Raw genomic sequence first — 19,759 nt, 5'->3', positions numbered from 1 at the left:
AAGAGAGAGGAGGATAAGGAGAAGAGGGAAAAGAGGCTCTCAAGAGTCACTATTAATTTGCAAGGTGAAAACGGCCGTCAGCGCGCGGGGCGCGTTGCGCGGGTCGCCGGGCGTAATTTATGCCGGTGTAAATTCTGCAGCGTAATTACGGGGCGAAGCGCCATTCACGACACGCCGAAGTTAAACGCCCGATGAGCGCGCGCGTCGTCGTCGTCGTCGCATAAAACCCGGATACCCCGTTGTCGTCGTGGAAAATATCCGCGAACAGGCGAATCAGCCGGCGAGCGCCGAAAGGCGTCCGCGAGATGCTGTCGTAATCGTCGACACGAGATACTCGCCGAGATACGACTAAAGGTCTTTTTTTCCCCTTCCCTATCTTTTTAGTCGACGAATTCTGTGCGAGCAAGCCGAGAAAGCTCGAGTCGCCCGGCGACTGTGACGAATGGCCGGCGCGTTCGCGTTATTTGTTATTATGCGCGGGCAACGGGGCGGGGGAATTAAGCAGCCGTTTGTAATTTCGGTGCTCATATTTTTTCTACGCCGTAGATATACGCCAGAAAAATGCGCGTTCGTATTAATTACGACACGCTACGCGAGCGTCGTGGCGCATACCGTCTCGACGGCCGCATTTGGTGTGCTGTCCGTCCGTCTATCTGTCCTTCCTTCCTACCCGCGACTCCCATTTTTTTTTTTTTTTCGTAATTGACAAATAGAAACTCGATGCTTCTATCGATAGTTAATCACCGATCGGACGAACGGTGATGGCTATTCGATTTGACGTACGCGCGCGCGAGAACGTTTTCGGCCGCTCTCGATTAATCACGCGTCTCGTTTCGGCCGCTAAAAAGTCATGAATATAAATCAGTAACGAAAAGAAACACCTCCTCTCGCGCTCGCACGAGAGGTGAAACGGCAAAACGGCGTAATAATGACGGCGGAACGTCGACAACGCGCTGCCGAACCGTCATCGGTCGTCGTATCCAGTCCAATCTGAGACACAAAAAGTGTTTCGGAACCAATTTGTCCGGCGCGAATTTCGGCCAGGTTCGGTTTTCTTGATTTTATTTTTTCAGATTTATGTATGCATAATCGCGCATTAATTAATTCGCGTTAAAGTTACGTATATACACCGGTATACGGCGTAAACCATGACGCGTATAATGTTTACACGACGTAATTCTTCGTGAAAATTTGACAGATTTTACCTCAGCGAAATGTCGCAGAGGATTGTTATTTGTGTTATCGTAAAATAACTTGTTGTAATGCTAAAAATAGCGAAAACGGAAATTTCAGATAGACCATCACGGTCAAAGTGGAAGAAATTGTACTATTAGAATGAAAATTCAACTTATTTTTCTAGTTTAGATCCTACTGTGTTATAGAATTCAAGGTTTAATATATGGGCAAAATTTAATAAAAAGCAACGGCGAGAAGTACACGACACATTGTATACGAAATCCCTCGTGGGAAGAAACTCTACGGAAGGCGCTGACGCATCTCGCGTTATTTCGATAGACTGGCCTACATAATCGTCCATTATATATTTATGGGCCGTGCGTATACGTGCGTGTGTGTGTGTGTGCGCGCACACGGTAGTCACATACGTGATTTTTCGTCCGAGTTTAGCCGATAGCAATCGCGCCGCGGAGTTTATCCCGCTCTATCCGCACTTCGAAGCGAACTTTCGATAATCGCTCTCGCGCGCTCGGGGCCTATCTCGAGGAAATTTCTACCGCGCTGGGGCGTGTTCGCGCATTTCCAATCGCGCACCGTCCTCGCATGTCGAGCGACAAAAATGCCCCTTCGCGGGGAAGATTTATGCCGTCGTGATTTTTCGCGGCTCTGCCACGTTCGCCCGTGAGGCTCTCCTTCCTTGTCGAGAAATTAATAACGCACTTGCTTATTGCGCGCTTTAATCCGGGTGTGTCAGCCGCGCGTATCAAAAGTGTATTCTCTTGAAACGAATCCGGTGATAATGCTTCTGATGAAAGCGTGTGAAATATATTTCTGATGAAATCACAGACTGAAAGAAAAGACATTCAAATAAATATTTGCTAAGAAGTATATTGGAGTGATTATTTTACTTAAGAATTAAGTAAATATTACTTGGCGGCTAATTACCGTCGGTAGCTGAAGCACATCGGCGCGCTGAAATCTCGAAGGAAGAGGGTCGAGATCGAAACTTCGACAACGATCGGCGACCGCGAGGATACGCACTCACGCGTACAAACATGAAAGACATGCGAGAGGGGAAGAAAAGGGGTAGAGAGAGAGAGAGAGAGAGAGAGAGAGCTCTGGATGAACATAGTAGGAGAGGGAAGTCGCTAAACGGCATTCCAAGCGGACCATCCAACGCCACCCAACGGTAACCAACGCATGACGCCCTTATCTTACCACACGTTACCGCGCTTTTCCTCGCGTTGCCTTTACCTCGGTTAACGGATCGTCTACGAGCGACGGTGTTTACCGAAGCTACCGCGCGCGGCCGCCGAATTATCGTTCTTTCGTTATCTTACCTTTACGACGGGTATAAATGAGCGAGGCTTTGTGAATTTCACCGTCCTCTCCGAGAGGCGGCGTATCTTTTTTTCGCGTACGTAAAGAACAGGCGAAACAACTTGAACTTTTTGCGAACGCTAAGAGACGAAATGATGATAGCTACGTTCTAAAGTTGAAGGTGCAGCGAAAGGAGAGAGATGTACAGTGAAAAATGTTACAAACGGTCCGTTCAAATTTTTATATTACTTTAACGAAGTAAATATGTTAGCAGGTTGAATATGTTAATTCAGCTTATTTACATGTATTTTTTAACATGTTAAGGTAATACAAAGAAAAATTTCCGTTTGCAACACCAAATTTTTTTACCGCGCGGAAGTAAAAAATAGGGAGAGGGAAGGAGAAGGGATGAGAAAAATGTGCAACTTTGAATTAAACGTGATAATTTCTCTGCCGCGAAAGAAGACGTCACCGGAAACGCCATTCGTAGAAAATGACACTTTTCAGCGTTAATTTCTAATTCGAATTCCCCCGGCATTCGCCTGCCACCAGCACTGGCAGCTCTGCCTTTTCGAGAGGTTTTCAATAATTTTGAAAAGTGACATTTTCGCCGGTCGTCCGGCGTTTTGCCCTCGGGCTACCGGGATTTACGCTTATCACTATTTTGATTGCTGAAACCGTGTGTTAGAGGCATGTCCGTCCGCGAAATTTCGCACATGCACGCGGGCCCCCGATCATTCCGCGGCTGCTAACAATGATATTCACCGTTAATTCGACGACGACGTTAATGGACGATGTCGGGCGTGTGTGTCCGTTTTTTCGCGGACACACGCGCGCACAGGCACGCTACATACACGCGCGCCCAGACAATTTCACATCATACACGTGCTCGCGCGTTAAACTCGCGTATACACGGCGGGCGGCCAGAGGCAGGAGTCCGGTCCAGAGGGTTCAAGCTAACGGGACTAAAGTCGATTGTGATTGCACCTGTGTGAGTACTCACCAACTCGCCTCCACGCGTCTGTATGATACACACGTGAATCACGCGTACGAACGCTCTCCGTCGATGCTAAAAATACACACGCATCTTTTTAGATATATTTTGATTTGTATTGCGTAACCGAGATCTCTCAGCGCTGTCAGAACGTTTCATAACGTCGCAACGTGCACTCGATCGAGCGTCTCTCGTCGACGATGCACTGTCATTGTGTTGAACGCGACGCAACGCGCACTAAGAAAATCCCACTGAAATTATAATCACTTGTGACCTTCTATATTTGTATCTTATTTTTCCTCGTAACTTCTGCCGATTTCAGTCCAGAAAAAGTAGTAGCAGTGCGCATGGAAGATTATTGTCGCTATAGTAACACTTGTTAAGAAAATAGTTCTCTCGACTGCAATTCTTTCACGAATTCTAGCCTCTTTTTTTTCTGCGTATGCTACTATAGTGCGGCGAAATCCATCATGCGTGTCTTCGTCGTTTTGTTCGGCGACAAGAAAAGAAAAGCGACGGATAAGTATCCGTTATGAGTTATTGGGGAAAACGAGACCGCTGTTACACACAATTAGACGGGACAGCGAGTTAGCCTGACGTTACCGCGACGTCCACCGGTCGCTCCGACCGATTTTATCGTTGATCTGGTATATCGATTCGCGGAGCGTAGACGAGTTTTTCGATCGCGCGGTTTTGCCGGTGTGTGCTTACATTGGCAATGTTCTACGACGATTTCTCAACCGCTAATTAGATCGTGTTATGTTAATGCACGGCGCGCGCGCCCGCAGCTCACAGCGTTAGCGAAGAAAAAGAGTGAGAGAGAGAGAGAGAGAGAGAAAGTGTAGTGATTTAATCTTCACTGTCGTAATTATCAGCGCGATTATTTTAAATGGTGGATAATTACCGATCCTCATCGTCCCGATGTTCGACTATAAACTCCATTTATAGAAGCGAGCGCACGATTATGAACTCACTGTTACTCGTCCAATTGTGCCACATAATCTGTCGGGTTTTAAACGGGAGGGTCGTTTCCAATTTTAATCGATATAACTTAACGGGAGAAAAAGAGAGAGAGAGAGAGAGGAGGAGGAGGAGGAGAGAGAACGAGAATAGGCATCTCGTAAATCTCGCGAGAGACGATCAACCGACGCGTAATTTCCGTCGATCCGCTTCTCACGTTTCCACGGCTGATTTCCGCTTGGCGTTACGCCGGCGATGTGTGTGCACCAGCGGTGTGTCTGCGCACACCGAGGTTACAACAGGCTGCTTATACCTGGGTTTCGATCCGTGTGGAACGTTGCAGCGAGAGTCGGCCGGGTAAAGTCGCATAATACGACCAGCATCAATTAGGTCGTGTTATGCTAATATCGCCCGTACGTACGTACGTACGCACGCACCGGCGACCAATCATCTCGCAGCTACGGGATTGTATCTCGTAGGCGGCCGACTACTATAATCCGTGGTTGTTAGGAACGAGAGACGACGATACCGAGAGAATGAGAGAGACAGACAGACAGACAGAGGGCAGAGGGAGAGAGACAGGTGGCAGGTGCACTGTGGTAGGTGGGTCTGTTATGCGGCGAGGGAACATCGTTACGAGGATTAGCGATTCGCCTTCGAAGCGAGTCCCTGTCGGATGCAGTTTCGGCGATCCCGGATTTTATCGCCGCGCGCACACCAAGCTCGGATCTCGATTAAGTTAACAGCCACGCACACGTGTGTAGTTAAGAATCAGCATATGTGAATTAGATATTCGTGTGAGAAAGCATGCAATGCAATGTACTGTGGATAATTTTTCAAGTCCGCGAAAGATGCAAATCGATCGAGTAACAAGGAGCCGTAAGAACCAACTCGCAAGTGTGTCGATTACTTTTCTCAGAAGCAAGTACCTCATCAACGATCCGCGGACGATGTGGCGATCGGATGCGAAGCGTTTCGCGGTGTCGACTTTCCGCGAGGATCGCGAATCTGTAATCCACTGAGAGAAATCTTGCTAAAACATATATAGTCGTTTTTGGCCTCAATTATACCTTTTCTCACTATGGTAACACTCGCTGGAAAAATGATTCTCCCGACTACAATCCTTTCACTGATGATTATAGTTACAAATACCAGACATTTTTCTCAGTATGATTTTAAATATCGAACATTTTTTCTCGTGATAATTAATGATTCCAAAGCATACTCGACGCGACGTATAAAAGTGATGGGCCCTCGGTCGCAAATCGATTCGGATCGATGTCAGACGATAAAATATCATTCGAAACAAGACGACTTCGCCGGTGTTGATCTCGCATGATCGGCGCGCCGCCGAGAGGCGATCGGAACCGACACGAGAACAGCGTTCGCGGTTCGCGTCAAGATGCGTATCGAAGGAGGAGCGGGACGGGCGAAAGTTCACGGCTTTTTCCTTTAATCGTGATAACGTCCGCTCGTGCGCGAATACCGTTGCAAAATCCCAGAGCAGCTCGCGCGTCGAAGAAGCAACAACGCGTCTGGTAAGATGCTTCGGAAGCGACGCACGTTCGCGCTCGAGATTAATCGCTCGTAACCAATAATTAATTCATCTACGCGTTACTTATTAATTCTCGCAGTGTTATCCGCGCGAATCATTCATTAAGTCATGGCGTTTCCGCCAGCTAGAGAGACTTTGTGCCGTCATCATCAATACAGTATATATAAGAAATAATGTTATTACTATTATTTATATTTATTATTTATTTATATTATTATTGAATACCGTATAAATACCAATCGCAGAATCCGAATCGAAATTTTGGCCCCGTTGAATCTTTAATTACGAAACACAATAGGAGGCAAAGATAGCGAAATACACTGAGATAAAAGGGGTAGAATGGAGAAAAACGGAAAGCAGGATTGCGTCGCGAGGAAGAAAAAAAACGAAAAAGAAAACGAACGTCGAAAGACGTCGTCTCGCGGATCGTAACGAGAATTGCGTGTTAATGAAGCACGCTGATAAAGCGCGATTGCGCGTGATCGCTGTATCATCTCTCGGCTTCGTCCATACATCGTCGTGTACCCAACTTGTATCGGTAATTCATGCGCTCTAAAACCGTGTTACATCGACGGGAAGAAAGTTATCGGCACGAGTCTCCTCGCATAATTTCGCGAATAACACCCGCGATACACACTCGGTGGATATTATAGCGCGCCTGGAATCGCGAGCCCGTCCGCTGTGTTATTTCCCATCGCTCGCTAATAAAGTCTATAGTTCCCTCTCTCTCTCTCTCTCCATCTCTCTTCCATTCGCGACAAGTTTGTTTTAGAAATCTGCGGAAACGAGAGAAGCGAGACGTCACACAACGTGACGCGCCGCCGCAACAATAACGACGATCAACGAGCCGTGCGACATCTCCGTGCAAGCGGTTTCGTTTATATTAACGACGTGCTTGAGTTATATATTGATAATTCAATCGTTCTCCAGCTGGTGGTATGAAGAAACGTACGGCCGCGAAATTTATCGAACAACTCGGTGAATAATTTATAGGAGCGCGCGCGCATGTCGCTCGGCCGTATATCAACGCAATAAAATTTCTTCCAAACACGATTATTATCTCGCTGATGCATTACATTGGCACAATGTATCACTCCGCGTTCGAATTTAAAGGACCTAATGTGAAGTCGCAATTATTCATCCAAACCAACAGACGGGACTGGATCCTCTGTTACTTTCATGCTATTTTATCACATTTCTTCTTTTCTTCTTTTTTCAGAGTACGCCTCGTCGTTTTTATTATCTCCCGGACTAGAATCGCATTCATTAGAGAATTTATCGTCCGTCGTGGCGATTTTTCTCAAATTCCGACCGCCGCTGTAACGATCGAACGTGCATTCCGCGAGACGCCAGCTGCGGACTTTCTAATACGCGCTGTAATCCGTCGAATTGACGGCTATATATTCTCATATCCGCGAGATTGCGGAAATTAGACGGGTATTGTTAAATCGAAAAAAAAGGGTCGCGTCGATATTTCTTACCGCTCCCCGGTCATTCCTATCTCTTCTACAGCACAGTAGGAAGTAAGATTACGAAATAGGTTCGATTTCAGCTCTAATGATATAATTTACTCCTATTGATGTATTAAATCAAACAATCTTTTTTCTCCGTGCAGTGTATACTTGGAATCTGCACAGATTTCCCAAACAAAGTCCAGCATCTTTTGTCAAATCACACTGCATCGCAATCGTGTAGCAGACGGAGCAACGGAACATATGTCGGGAACATTCACCGGAGAAGAGCGCGGCTCCGATGAAATTACAGATCGGACAGCAACGATAGCTCGCGCTCTCGTCTTCATTTCGCCGGCTCACACGGGTGTAACCGCTAATAAGTGGCACGTATCCAGAAGCGTTACACACCTCTTTGCTTCCGAAGGAGACGAATGAGTGGAAAGGCGCGTTCTCGCTTCTCCGATTAATCAACGATGCGGGTCGCGAATTTAATTGAATTCGCACGTACGGAATTAGTGCGCGGGCGCCGCACGACCTCCTCCTCTCCGATCACGTCGCAACGTAAAATCATAGCGTCGAAGGCCTCGATCGATCGCTTTTGACCGACGGAGACCGCACCGAGTCCGCCTACTCGAACAGGTTCTACGCCCTGTGTCGTATAACGCAGCAGCAATATTTAAACATCCACGCACCGCAGTTGGACCGAGCTTGTGTGTGTGCGCGCGCGTGTCTGTGCGATTGGACGTGCACGTGGACGCGACGCACGAGGACAGGCCTCATGTTTAAATACATGCGGCGGAACATAGGCAGGTTACCTACGTAACATGCCGACGGGTATAGGCCGACATGTGCAGGTGCTTTCCAAGCGCTCGCGGCGATACATAAAGCGCGCCAACGAGACACCCTCGAAGGTGAAAGAGCACTTTTCGGAGCAAGCGACGCGCCGCCGCGCCTTCCGCATTACCAGAAGACAAATGCGTTCTTGGCCGAACGGGAGCGTCAAAAATCGGCTCGAGTGAGTTTCGCGGACCATGCGAGTCAATTGCCGCCCTTAAAGACACTTTGCGTCTACTTTAAATGGCTTATAGACTTGTACAGACGAAATGTTCGGGTAAATAATTAACAATATTAACTTGGTAATACTTATTCTCGATCTAAGTGAAGTACTTTCCAAGCAAATTATCCAATTAAAATATTTACTTGATCCAAGGAAAATCTAGTTTAACGACGCGATCATAAAGCTGGCCCGACATATCGATTATATACTCATCATCCGACTGACCTTCCAGTAATGATGGCATTACCCACGTGGAACATTTTTTTGCGACCTAATCCGAGTTTTTTCTTCGGTTCGATTGCAGCTCGCACGATGGAACTTGCGCATCCTTCCTTTTGCGTTATTTTTACTCCCAACGGTGCAAGACGAGATATAATCGGAAGTTTTCGGACGCGGTGCTGTTGCGTCGCTCTTTCTGCGAATTTACGCGCGAACGCGAGTTGCTTAAAATCTTGCCGCGCGTAATACGCCGACGGGTATATGCCCCGACGTGCGCAGATGCCTTTCAGGGGTACTTGCAGCGACGCATAAAATATATCAGCGCGAGACACTCCCGAAGGTGAAAGAGCATTTTTCAGGACAAGCGGGACACACTCCAGACTTCCGTGTGAACGTGACACGGGTGTTCGTTCGTTCGTTCGTCGCGTAACAGGCCGCGTTTTACACACGGAAATATTTTTACACGTGAACTTGACGATCGCGCCACGGATTTTTGACACGGATCCTTTTCCGGGATTCGGGAGAAACGCGCGCGAAAAACGGAAAGCCGCATAGAAATTTCTCATGATTTTCTCCGACCGAGCAGAAATTTGGGAAAACGTTGGGCCAAATAAGATTTGTTTACATCTCTCACTTGGAATTATACATACGTTTGAAGCATGACACGTCTAAACAGAGGACCTTCGTAGATTTCCCAATTAGAATCCATAATTATCTCGGGAAAAATCTGACTGGATCTTTTGCCATGCGGGAAATATATTTCAATTGATCGTGCGCCTCCGAGGTGTATCGACGGTTCGCGTGATCTTCATGTTAGCGCGATTTTCAATATTATTTTATACGCCACACGTGTCTCGGCGTTATTTACTTATTAAAATCGCCGTGTCACGCGAAAAGCAACGAACGGCTGGACTTGCGCAATTTCTGAGTTTGCGCTTTGAGCTATCTCACTTCCCCCTCCTCTCTCTCTCTCTCTCTCTCTCTCTCTATCTTCGCGCTTTCTCCTCATCCATGTAATCTCCTCCGTCCGCGTTCCCCCTTCCTTCGCCGTCTTGAAAAATATTGTCTTAACTGTCTGCGCGGTAATTTCGTAGGCTCTCACGAGAACTCTCGCGATTTATAATTCATATTACTCACACGAATCTATGAGTCATATTCAGACGCGCACACATCTCTCTCCCGCACACTCGAGCTCTCAGCGGCGCTCGAAGTAGGACGCCAAAAGGTTAACGGTTGTATCCGCGTGTACAGGTTGGGACTATCGATACTCGAATTGAGGATCCGTCTCTGAAACAATGGCCGGCCAGTTCAAGGCTAATACGAAATACGAACTGTAGCGGGACGCTTCTTTCAATGCCAATCGCACAATGGCTAATACAACGAGCCGAGAGGTGAAATCGCGCGATCGTCATTAGAAAGCCGCGATTAGCCGTGAAATTTATTTCGTAGGAAACCGTGCGCGATTCCTTTATCGCGTGGGGCTTAAACAGTTGGGCGATCGCGCGCGATAACGGAATTTCTCGATAATGAGCGGCTCCAGTTTCTCGCGTATGCGGAATTACCGTGGACGACCGATGCCTCGAACGAGAGAACCTAGACAACACAATGTCCAAAATCGAGATGTCTTTAATATCTCGTCTTTCGTATCTCGATTTTAGACGTTACGCTGTCTGGGCAGCCTCGCGTAGAAATTTCGTAGTATTTTCCCGGACATAGATTTTGCCCGCAAAGAGCTACCATACGTTAAAAAGCGACCGCCAAACGGTCAAAATGGAATGCCGCGGAATAGAACTTCTCCGAAGAAGAGATCCGAGAAGTCGACTTCCCAATTAGACCCCCAAAAATTTGAAGCTCTTACAAATTAGTTTGCCGACATTCCTGAACTCTTGGATATCGATCGATCTGTCGAGTATCGGAATCTCGACGCAGGATCGTATAATTTATGTAAAAATCTGATATTTTATGCAACACATTGAGGGAGGGTGTACGGATGAAATAATGATTCGACGTGTTCGAGCGCGCGGGACACATACGAGATGAGATTTTATAATTTCTAATTTGTTAATGTCCGCAAAAGTGGTTGTTATTGTTCCGTCGGCCGGCCGGCTCATTATTTGAGCGCGCGACGTCAGCCGCTCGTCGTTTCTTTGACGGCTCGCCACGCGGGTAATTTGGATCCAGAAAACTTAGTAATTACTATGTAAATCGGTGCCCGCTTTATTAAGGTCGTAATGTATGCGTCTTATTTCGTGCTTGTTACCGCATACCGCGCGCGCGCGTTCTCTCACTTGCCCGCTCACTCGCACGAACATGTCCGCCAAATTATTTTGTACGTGCGGCTATAATTTGCAAGTTATCGGGAGCGGCCCTTGCGGAATTACGGTACAATGACGTTGGATAAGCTAGCAGTTTGCCGAGAAAAATTGACGCGCATTACGTGCGAATACGTTGAGCCGGACGACGGGAAATCAGTCACGGAGCGGAATGCTTCCCGGCACGGCGAGCGGTTGAACGAAGAAAACGACATTTTCGTTTTGGGCACTTCTCTTTTGCTCTATTTCTCTCTTCTTGTTTTTCCTTTTCATCCTGCGGTCAGGTTTCGTCTGATGCACCTCGCGTTTCTGCTCCCTTCAACCGAAGCCTCGCTCTGGTTTCGCGTTGTCACGGTGATCTCCGATTCGAATATTTATGTCTATTATCTGTGATTTTCTTTTTTATATAATTCATCTATAAAAGATTTTTCCCGTATAAATGAAGAAATAAATAAATTCTCTGATTAAGTGTCTCATTAATTTCTTTTTCAAACCTTTACGGATTTAATTTTAATGTCACCTCAAACCATCTATTTGAACGCTGATGCAGCGAAAACGGAAATCGAAGACATCATTAGGGTCAATGTAAGAATAAATTATATCATTAGAATTGAAATTGCAGCTATTTTGTTATTTCACGTTTTTTATGTAAACATGTTAGTTGAATAAAGAAATATTTTCTATCTCTTAGATTATTCTTTCCCTCGGTGCAGAATCAAAATTTCGGAAAAACTACGTTTCCACAGGGAGCGCGCGAAGCCGCACGCGTAATAATAAAATAGCCACGGTGCGACTGCGGCGGTGTAACGTCATCGGCGGGAACGGCGAGGAAACGGCGGAGGACGGCAAAAAGTTTTTACGGCGACTCTTACGCCGTGGTTTATTATCTTCCGCTCGCGAATAACCGCGCGCATACTTCGGCGGCCGAAGTTACGTTTAGTTAATATTCCTCCGCGCGCGCGCAATTGCAGATCGAGCGGTTTCGCAGCAGCACGCGGTGAAACGCCGGGATATTCTCCTCGCGTGTACAATAACCGACCGGTAGAGGCTGTTCGAGCATTCTCTAAAGATCATGCAAAGTTTAACGGGTAATCTTTTCGAGAGGTCTCTCTCTCTCTCTCTCTCTCGAGCGACGCGCATTGCCGGCGTGCGTTATCTCCGCGATTTCTTTTTACGCCATCTAGCGTGAAGCAATTACGTCGGAAATCGACGGCGAATTGAGACGAACGATGTTTCGCTTCAACGTGTCTTCTCCGGTGCGAGAATAATCTCGGTTTCTTTGCTCTGTGTAGAAAATTACTCGAGACTTAATTGGGATCAGTATAGAAATTGAATTTCTTACTCCTTTCTACAATCATAATGAAGTGTACCGATTTTACTCACAAGTGTAAAACATCATCAATGTGAAAGTAGGAAAAAAACAGTTGAATTGATCTGAAATGGAGAAATCAAACGTAATGGCTGTTGCAATTCTAGGAATTCTGTTACCTTCAAAACGGTCGGTCTTTCGTCAGGCAGATCTAACCAAATTCATTTCTCAGCGCGAGTTCCTAAGTGCTTATGCGACAGATGCCGATATCACGATTTTACGTTCGTTCGTCCATCGCGTTTCGCTAATATCTCGCGCGGAAGAGCGGCTGCTCGCCGAGCGGAACGAGAGATGTATCGTGCGGAGGGGATGCATCGCCGCCTTCCTCTTCATTTATCTCGCGCCGCTTCCACCGCACATGTGCACCTAATTCCGCCCGTAGATCCTGCCGAGCGTAATATAAGTGACACGCGCTACATCAGCGTGTATATTTTACGTACGGCCCGGACGGGATGCTCGAGCGGACCGGCATCATTGTATCAACAGGAGTGATCCGCGGATCGATGCGCAACGATGTTCTCACATGCTCCGTGAGTTTTACACGGAACCTCAGGATTTTTGCAGCCGCCGCATATACTCTCGAGTGAACACTCGGCAGCCAATTTAGATGCTACGAGCGTGATTTAGCGTGGCATGCAAAGCGACAGATTTCAGCACCGCGAGGCCACCTTCCGTACGATGTAGCGAGTCCCATCGTATTTCAAACGCGCTCGGATTATTATTAACTCGTACTATCAAAATTCATTATCGCGCGATAAACGCTCGCCGGTATATCCCATCGGTATTTCAAGCAATATCGTGGGCGGTACGTGCGGGATTCGCAGAGAGAGAGAGAGAGAGAGAGAGAAGAGGCCGCAAGTGGAGCAGCCGAGGTCTCTAGGCGGGCTACCGAGCAACTAGCGCAAGCACCGTAGCGGAGATAAACCGGCGGACGTAATAATATATGGCGCCGGAGTAAAACGCCTGTTACGCGGATAAATTTGTCGGCTACGTAGTCGTTTATTGGGTCTGCCGCGCCTCGGCGTGCGCCACGGGTGTGTTTATGCGTTTACGCGCGACGCGCGCGCGATTTAATCCGGATCTTTATCGTCTAACCGGGAGGGTAAAAAAAAGCGGCGTTTCGCGCGCACCGAAGAATCCGGAGGACGCGAAACTTCTCGGGATTTTCCCAGCCGAGCAGAAACGCGACTACCGGGCGGGTCAAATTGATAACCGGAAGCGCGCGATTTCGCGGATCGATCGGCTTTTCAGCAGCTTTTATGCCGCCATGAAGCATTCCTCCGGCGAGGCCGCGCCGGAAATCGCGTACACGCGCAAACACCGCGGATTATCATTCATCCGGAATTTCAAGCGCTATCCTCGACCACCGAACGATATATCACCGTGCGCGGTCGTCTTACACACCTATCATTACCCGCGATGCCGGGGGTGATTTATCTTCGGTCTTTAGACTACCGCGTTTCCAGCTGAGACCTCGTCCTTTTTCCCTTTCTGCTCTTTCTTTCTTACGAATGACGAAAATTCAAAACGACTGACTTATTCGAAGTCGAGATATTCGCGGCGAAAAATGACATTTTCCAATATGTATTCCTCGAGGTTAACGGCGATATAGTTATATAGAAAATACTCGAGTCTTGGCTTGTTACCATCATCCCGGTATTCCACCGCTATCCAATCGGCATTAGCATCTAGCTCTGTCCGATAAAAAGCGGTTATTCCCTATCGGAGTGAACGTATGAATGATACTTGGAGCGGATGTGAAAAATCCAGCTCCGATGGTTTCTTGCGAAAATTCGCGGTCGTACGTGAAGCCCCGACGTGATAGGAGTTCCTGGTTTCTCGCATATCTCGGCGGAATCTTCGCGCGAAGTTACCGAGCTTCGATCCATCATAAGGCCTCGCGTGTACTTACGCGGTGGTGGTGGATGCACACGTGAAAGGCGCGCTCGCCAACTTCACCTTTAATCGCTCGCATCGTCGGCGAAGGCGATTACTCGCGGACCATTAAAACTGTCATACGGGAGATCTTTCGGCGATCAATCGCGCTGTTTACTGGCCTCCTAACGAGACGACATTATCCACACGGTCGAGGAGGCCGATTTTAGAGCGCCATTTTCGGTACTTTCACTTCCTCCGGCTCCACTTTGCCTCCACGGCGCGACTCTCCGGACGATTTGTGCTTCGTAAAGCCCACGATAACGAAGATCGACATGTTCGTCGATACGTGTTCGTGACATGCGACGGCTTTCTCGATCTTGTCCGTGCGAATCTCTCTCGAACGTACGCCCAAGTCGAAATTTTGATGCTCATAAGGATAGCTTGCGCCTACTTAGATGACCCGGACTAGTGGGAACCTACTTTGTCGATAACATACTTGTTAACTTCTCTCTTGAACCTTTCAACAGACAGATTTAACAGTAATGCTGCGCCCTGAAGCTATAAATGCTTTAGATATTTCAATTATTTATATGAATATTCGAAACAACTTACTTTCACGCTGAAACAGCGAAAACGAAAATATGACATCATGGTCAGAGTAAGAATAAATTATGTCACTAGAAATGAATGCTATCTTAGTTCCTACCGTGTTGCAGAATTAAAAGGTTGAAATTTAAGTTTTAATTAAGATTTTAGTTTTTAAGTTGGAAGAATTTCAAGTTTTCGCCGCTCCGCCTCGAGAGGGAGGGGAAAAGACACAAATAAATGCACGTAATGATTACAATGCCGCGCGCAATTCCCGATGGCGCGCGTCGTGTCGAGGCGCAGGTTAATCGTACAAATCTGCATTTTATCACTGTGCGCGTTATTAAAGCCCGCCGTCGACTCAGATTATTAACTGTGATTTATCATAATGGTCGTATCTTTACATAAGTCGGCGTAAAGATTACGCGATAATGCTACGTTAGGTGCTGCTTATCCGAGTTCGAGTTAGTTATTTAAGAAACCGCGACATACGTTCTCTACGCGCGCAACTAATCGCCGACAATTTGTCAGTAATGCGCGGATATTTACGTAGACGGCGCGGCCTCTCGTATACGCGCACTAATAAATAGCGCGAGCCCGCAAAAGTACTAACATTTCCATCGAGGCGGCGATTCCCCGCGCCTTTCTCTCGGCGCGACCAAAAATTCAAATTTAATCGACCGCGTGCTTACCATTTCAAATGACTCCCGTCGTTATCCCGCGCGATTGCCGCGTTCGTCGGGGGGCAGGGACATTGTGTCCCCTTAATTACCAACGAGATTCCCGACGAAATCGCGCGGCCGACTACCGGCCGTGCGCTTCCACAGAAAGAGAGAGAATGGCAGGCCAGGCTGAGAGTTATATGTGTGGAGAGACGATTACTAAAAGTATATATATATATATATATAGAGAGAGAGAGAGAAAGAGAGAGAGAGACGTCGCCGCGTTCCCATCGCGCAGTCGTTTCCCAAATGAAACGTCATCGGTCACGAAACGTTCGCCGAAACGTACGCTAACCGGCTAATCTTCCCTCATCTCGCGCACGAGAGAGAAGCGTGAAGCTCCATCTAATAGTGTGGTAGTAGGGTAAAACCTCTCCGCGGTCTTAGATGGTTAGATACCGCGAAAGCGCCGATTCGCGCGGGGATATAATTAACGACACGAGACTCCGGTAGCGAAGGGTCATTTTTTTCGCACCCGCTCGGCCGCTCGCTCGCCGGCTGGAAACGCGGTTAATGGAATCCTGGCTGACGATGACTTCGTGGAATCATCGCCGTCGTCATCGGCGTAGCAGCCACGTGCTACATCGGAGACGCCGCCGCATCACATCTCGGAATCGCGTCCGGATTTTTCCTGAAACCTGTTTCGCGCGCCTCCACCTCCTCCTCTCTACTACTCCTGCCTACGCTCGTCGCTCTCGGTGGCCGATTCTTTCGTCGATCGTGACAATCTTTCGGTTCGCAATAACGACGTCGCGGATACACCTGTGGCAATTAGCGACCCTGCCAGTGAGACGCTATCGCGCGAGCGAGGAGAACAATGATTTGCGCGCGTACCGTCTTTTTCCCCCTTTCGCGACGCAACGTTATTGATCGACGACATCGGGGCGAATCAAACGGAATGCCGTCCAATTTGACGGATACGACAGCGGCTTTCCCTCGACGCGCGTAACACAATGCCCGTAGACAATGAAGCCATTAAACCGATAGAGCCCGGGAGAAAAGATCGCGACGGAGATGCATCGCGTTTAGAATCGGGCCGATTACAATGGGGGGAACAGTCGCGAAGAGCGATAATCGGCGCGGCGATGCGGATCTCCACCTCCTCCTAAAGCGCGAAAGAGCACGCATTAATAGTCGAGTTTTATTGTGGATCCGCGCGGCTGATTTGTTGTCGAGAATAGGATATACGTTCGCGGGACTCTGAAACAGGTATAACTGTGCGTAGGCGGGCACGTCTCTCTTTCCTTCTGCCATGTCACGTGAGAATTCCCTCCTCACGCAACAGGACTCGAGATTATTTATCCGCCGGCGCGACAATGAAGAACTTGGCGAAAGAAACGGCGAATAAGAAATTATTATTATTCGCCGTTCTCTTTTAACGTCCGCCTCTACTCAACGATCGTAGTATCTCGCGAAAGAGACGTGATAAAAATTCAGCACCGGGAATAAGTCGCTTCGTGATTTTCCCGTTTCACTTCTCGCTTGCACGTTTGCTTTCCCACTCTGGCACTCGCCGACGCGACAATGAAGTACTTCGCGAAAGAAACCGCGAATAAGAAAATGTTATTCGCTGTTCCTTCTTTAATGTCCGAGCTCGCCTCTAAAAGGGCCGTATTCAACAATTATATAGTTCTCCGCGAAAGAAACCGGCGAATAAGAAATCCTTATTCCTTTTTTAACGCTCGCCTATTCGACAGTTATATAGTTCTCCGCAATAAAAATCCGAGGGGTACCGAGAGATCACTTTATGACGTTCAACTTCTCGCTTTCAGTTCGCTCCGTGGAGCCTTCTTCTAGCCCGAGGCGGACGCGCGTAAAGTTAACGATCCCCGTATGGAAATGTTCGCATATACAGATTAGAACATTCTTATTCCGAACACGAGATTATTATCGGCGATTGAGCGACCCACATCTCGCTGAGAAGAAGACTCACGTCATCCCTGTCGTCGTCAGGGCTCTCCTCGAGGACGAAGCCGACCTCGTTGTTGTTCCTCGTGAGCGACGGCAGCTTCCGCGGAGTGAGCTCCTCGCCGTCCGTGTCCCTCTTGCGCTTCGCGTCCGCCGCCTCGTGCTCGTCCAACATGTCGGTGACCATCAGTTCCGACTCGACGCTCGTCGGCGACACGACCTCGTCCAACGGTGACATCGTCGTTCGGTCGGCCTCGCCGGCCTCCAGAACCGACATGGTGCGGCGTGTCTTCGCCGATCGTCGCTACCTGCTCGGGATCGTCGCTGATAAGCGATCAACCGGCAACGATCGGGTGAACACATAGAGTTCGACCTCTTCGTCGCGTGTTGTGTCGGATTATATTATCAGCTAATCGTCCACGTGGATCGCGAAGAGCACGGTTGCGTGTCGGCCTCCTATTTCCGGCGGCGATTGCGCAACGATATCTCCATAACGAGAGGGGAGTCTCTCTCGAAGCTTCACGCTCGAATGTCAATCCAGTCTCGGCGTGTCTTCGTGGTCTGATCGGCCGGAACGGCGCCGATATCGTTCGTTAATGATCGTTTGATGAGGAAGGGTTCGCCTTCGCTGTTAAACTTCGGCCAATTACGGCGATCATTCCGAACGTACGCTCGGTAATATCCGTTTGTTCAGTCGCATCGATCTTCCCTTGACGACGTAATGATCGCTCCCCCCATTATAAACCCTATTTGTTTAAGAGAAACGGCGCTCGCGTGCCGCGCTGCGTACGTTCTCAGCGGAGCGTTTCTTTCCTTTTTCTTTCGTCGGATATTACGCTTCCTGCGCACGTACAAATCGACGTACGTACTCGAGACCACCGTTAATTGCAGCGACGCGCATCTCTCGTTTTGATCGCGTCTAATCTCGAACGCCCCAACAGGCGTCGTATTGTTTCGAGCGCTCCGCGTTATTAACGAGCGTGCGCGCGTGCGTGCGACATTTCCTCTCCCTTTCCCGCACGAGCTAAAATAATTGTATGCAAATCTACTGTCAGATGCAACTTTCACTATTGCCGAAGAGATGGAATTACGCTCTGTCTCTCTTTAGTTCGAGGCGTGCATTATATTCCACTCAATTAAGAGAACCCGGAACGTCAGCGGTATTTACCGACAGCTGTCAGCGCGCCGTCCGCTTCGACATCTCGATCGCGAGGACCAGGAGGAATCGCGGACGAGTCGTTTTAACAAGACCGAGCGAGCGGATTCGCTTTTGCAGGCAATCATGCGTACGTCAATCACACGGTGATAACTATCGCTGTAATCCGCGGAACATTACTCCGTAAGTTCGGTCTGAGAAGCAGGCGCCGTGAGAAGGTTTCTCCTTCTCTTACTCCATTATATAATACGTATTATATTTAAAGCGGCTCGCGAAATTCTGTCGCGTTCGATACACCACGGTGACGGCGTTGCGTCACGATATATCCTCGTGTTCGCGCGATGCTTCCGAACGAGCGGTTTCGACGCTCCGGGAGGAAGGAGAGGGACTCGACCTCGCCTGTGCGCGCGTTCGACTCTCCGATTATTCCCGGCGAGATCCGAGCGTCAGCCGGAACTCTAAAGTGGCCGGGAACGTCGTCGCGTAATTAAGCGGCATCTCGTCGCGTTTTCCTCGTGCTCGTGCGGAAGGCGGCATCGCGGCCGCCGTGTTCCACGTCATTCGGCCAGCGCGCAGTTTTTCCGGCGATGATGGTATCACGCGTCCAACCGTGCCCAACGACGCAGAAACGTCGACTATCACCCGAAAGTCACGTGGCAGGTTCGGCTACCGTTCTCACAATCGACGGTCTGGCCGCTCGACCCGGCCCGATTTCACCGCGGAATCCAGACGTAGATGGTGGCCGGTACGTACCTGCGCGCCGATCGATCGACGCGCACGGCGGCGGCGTGCAGGCATGCCGATATTCTTTCTCTCTCTCTCTCTCTTTTTCTCCGGTGTTATTCGATCTTTCCGTAATAAATCACGCAGCTTCCACCTTCTGATCGATCCCGCCGACGATGCGTTACACCCGATCGATCCCGAAATCGCCGTTCCGAACGCGCACCTCCCGTACGGATAACAATCTCTCCTCCCCGCTCCGGCGCGCGGAAGCTACCGAAAACAACCGCCACCACCGTCCACCACCCACCACCACCACCACCACCACTTTCCGGAACTTCACACGGTCGGTAGTAGGAGACGTCGACGTCCCG

The 19,759-nt window shown here is 48.7% G+C and overlaps 1 protein-coding gene across 1 annotated transcript in view; it reads right to left on the bottom strand.

Annotated features, from left to right (window-relative positions):
• Positions 1–17,786, bottom strand: part of LOC106742908 (transcription factor AP-2-epsilon) — a 74,399-nt gene extending 56,613 nt beyond the window's left edge. The window contains exon 1 of the mRNA XM_014616264.1: positions 17,535–17,786. Coding sequence (XP_014471750.1) covers positions 17,535–17,786 — 252 coding nt within the window. The remainder of the gene's footprint in view (positions 1–17,534) is intronic.
• Positions 17,787–19,759: the final 1,973 nt, after the last annotated feature.

Source organism: Dinoponera quadriceps, unplaced genomic scaffold (assembly GCF_001313825.1).
Source record: "Dinoponera quadriceps isolate SergipeBrazil2010 unplaced genomic scaffold, ASM131382v1 scaffold946, whole genome shotgun sequence".
NCBI lineage: Eukaryota > Metazoa > Arthropoda > Insecta > Hymenoptera > Formicidae > Dinoponera > Dinoponera quadriceps.
This window is presented reverse-complemented; position numbering and strand designations above follow the sequence as displayed.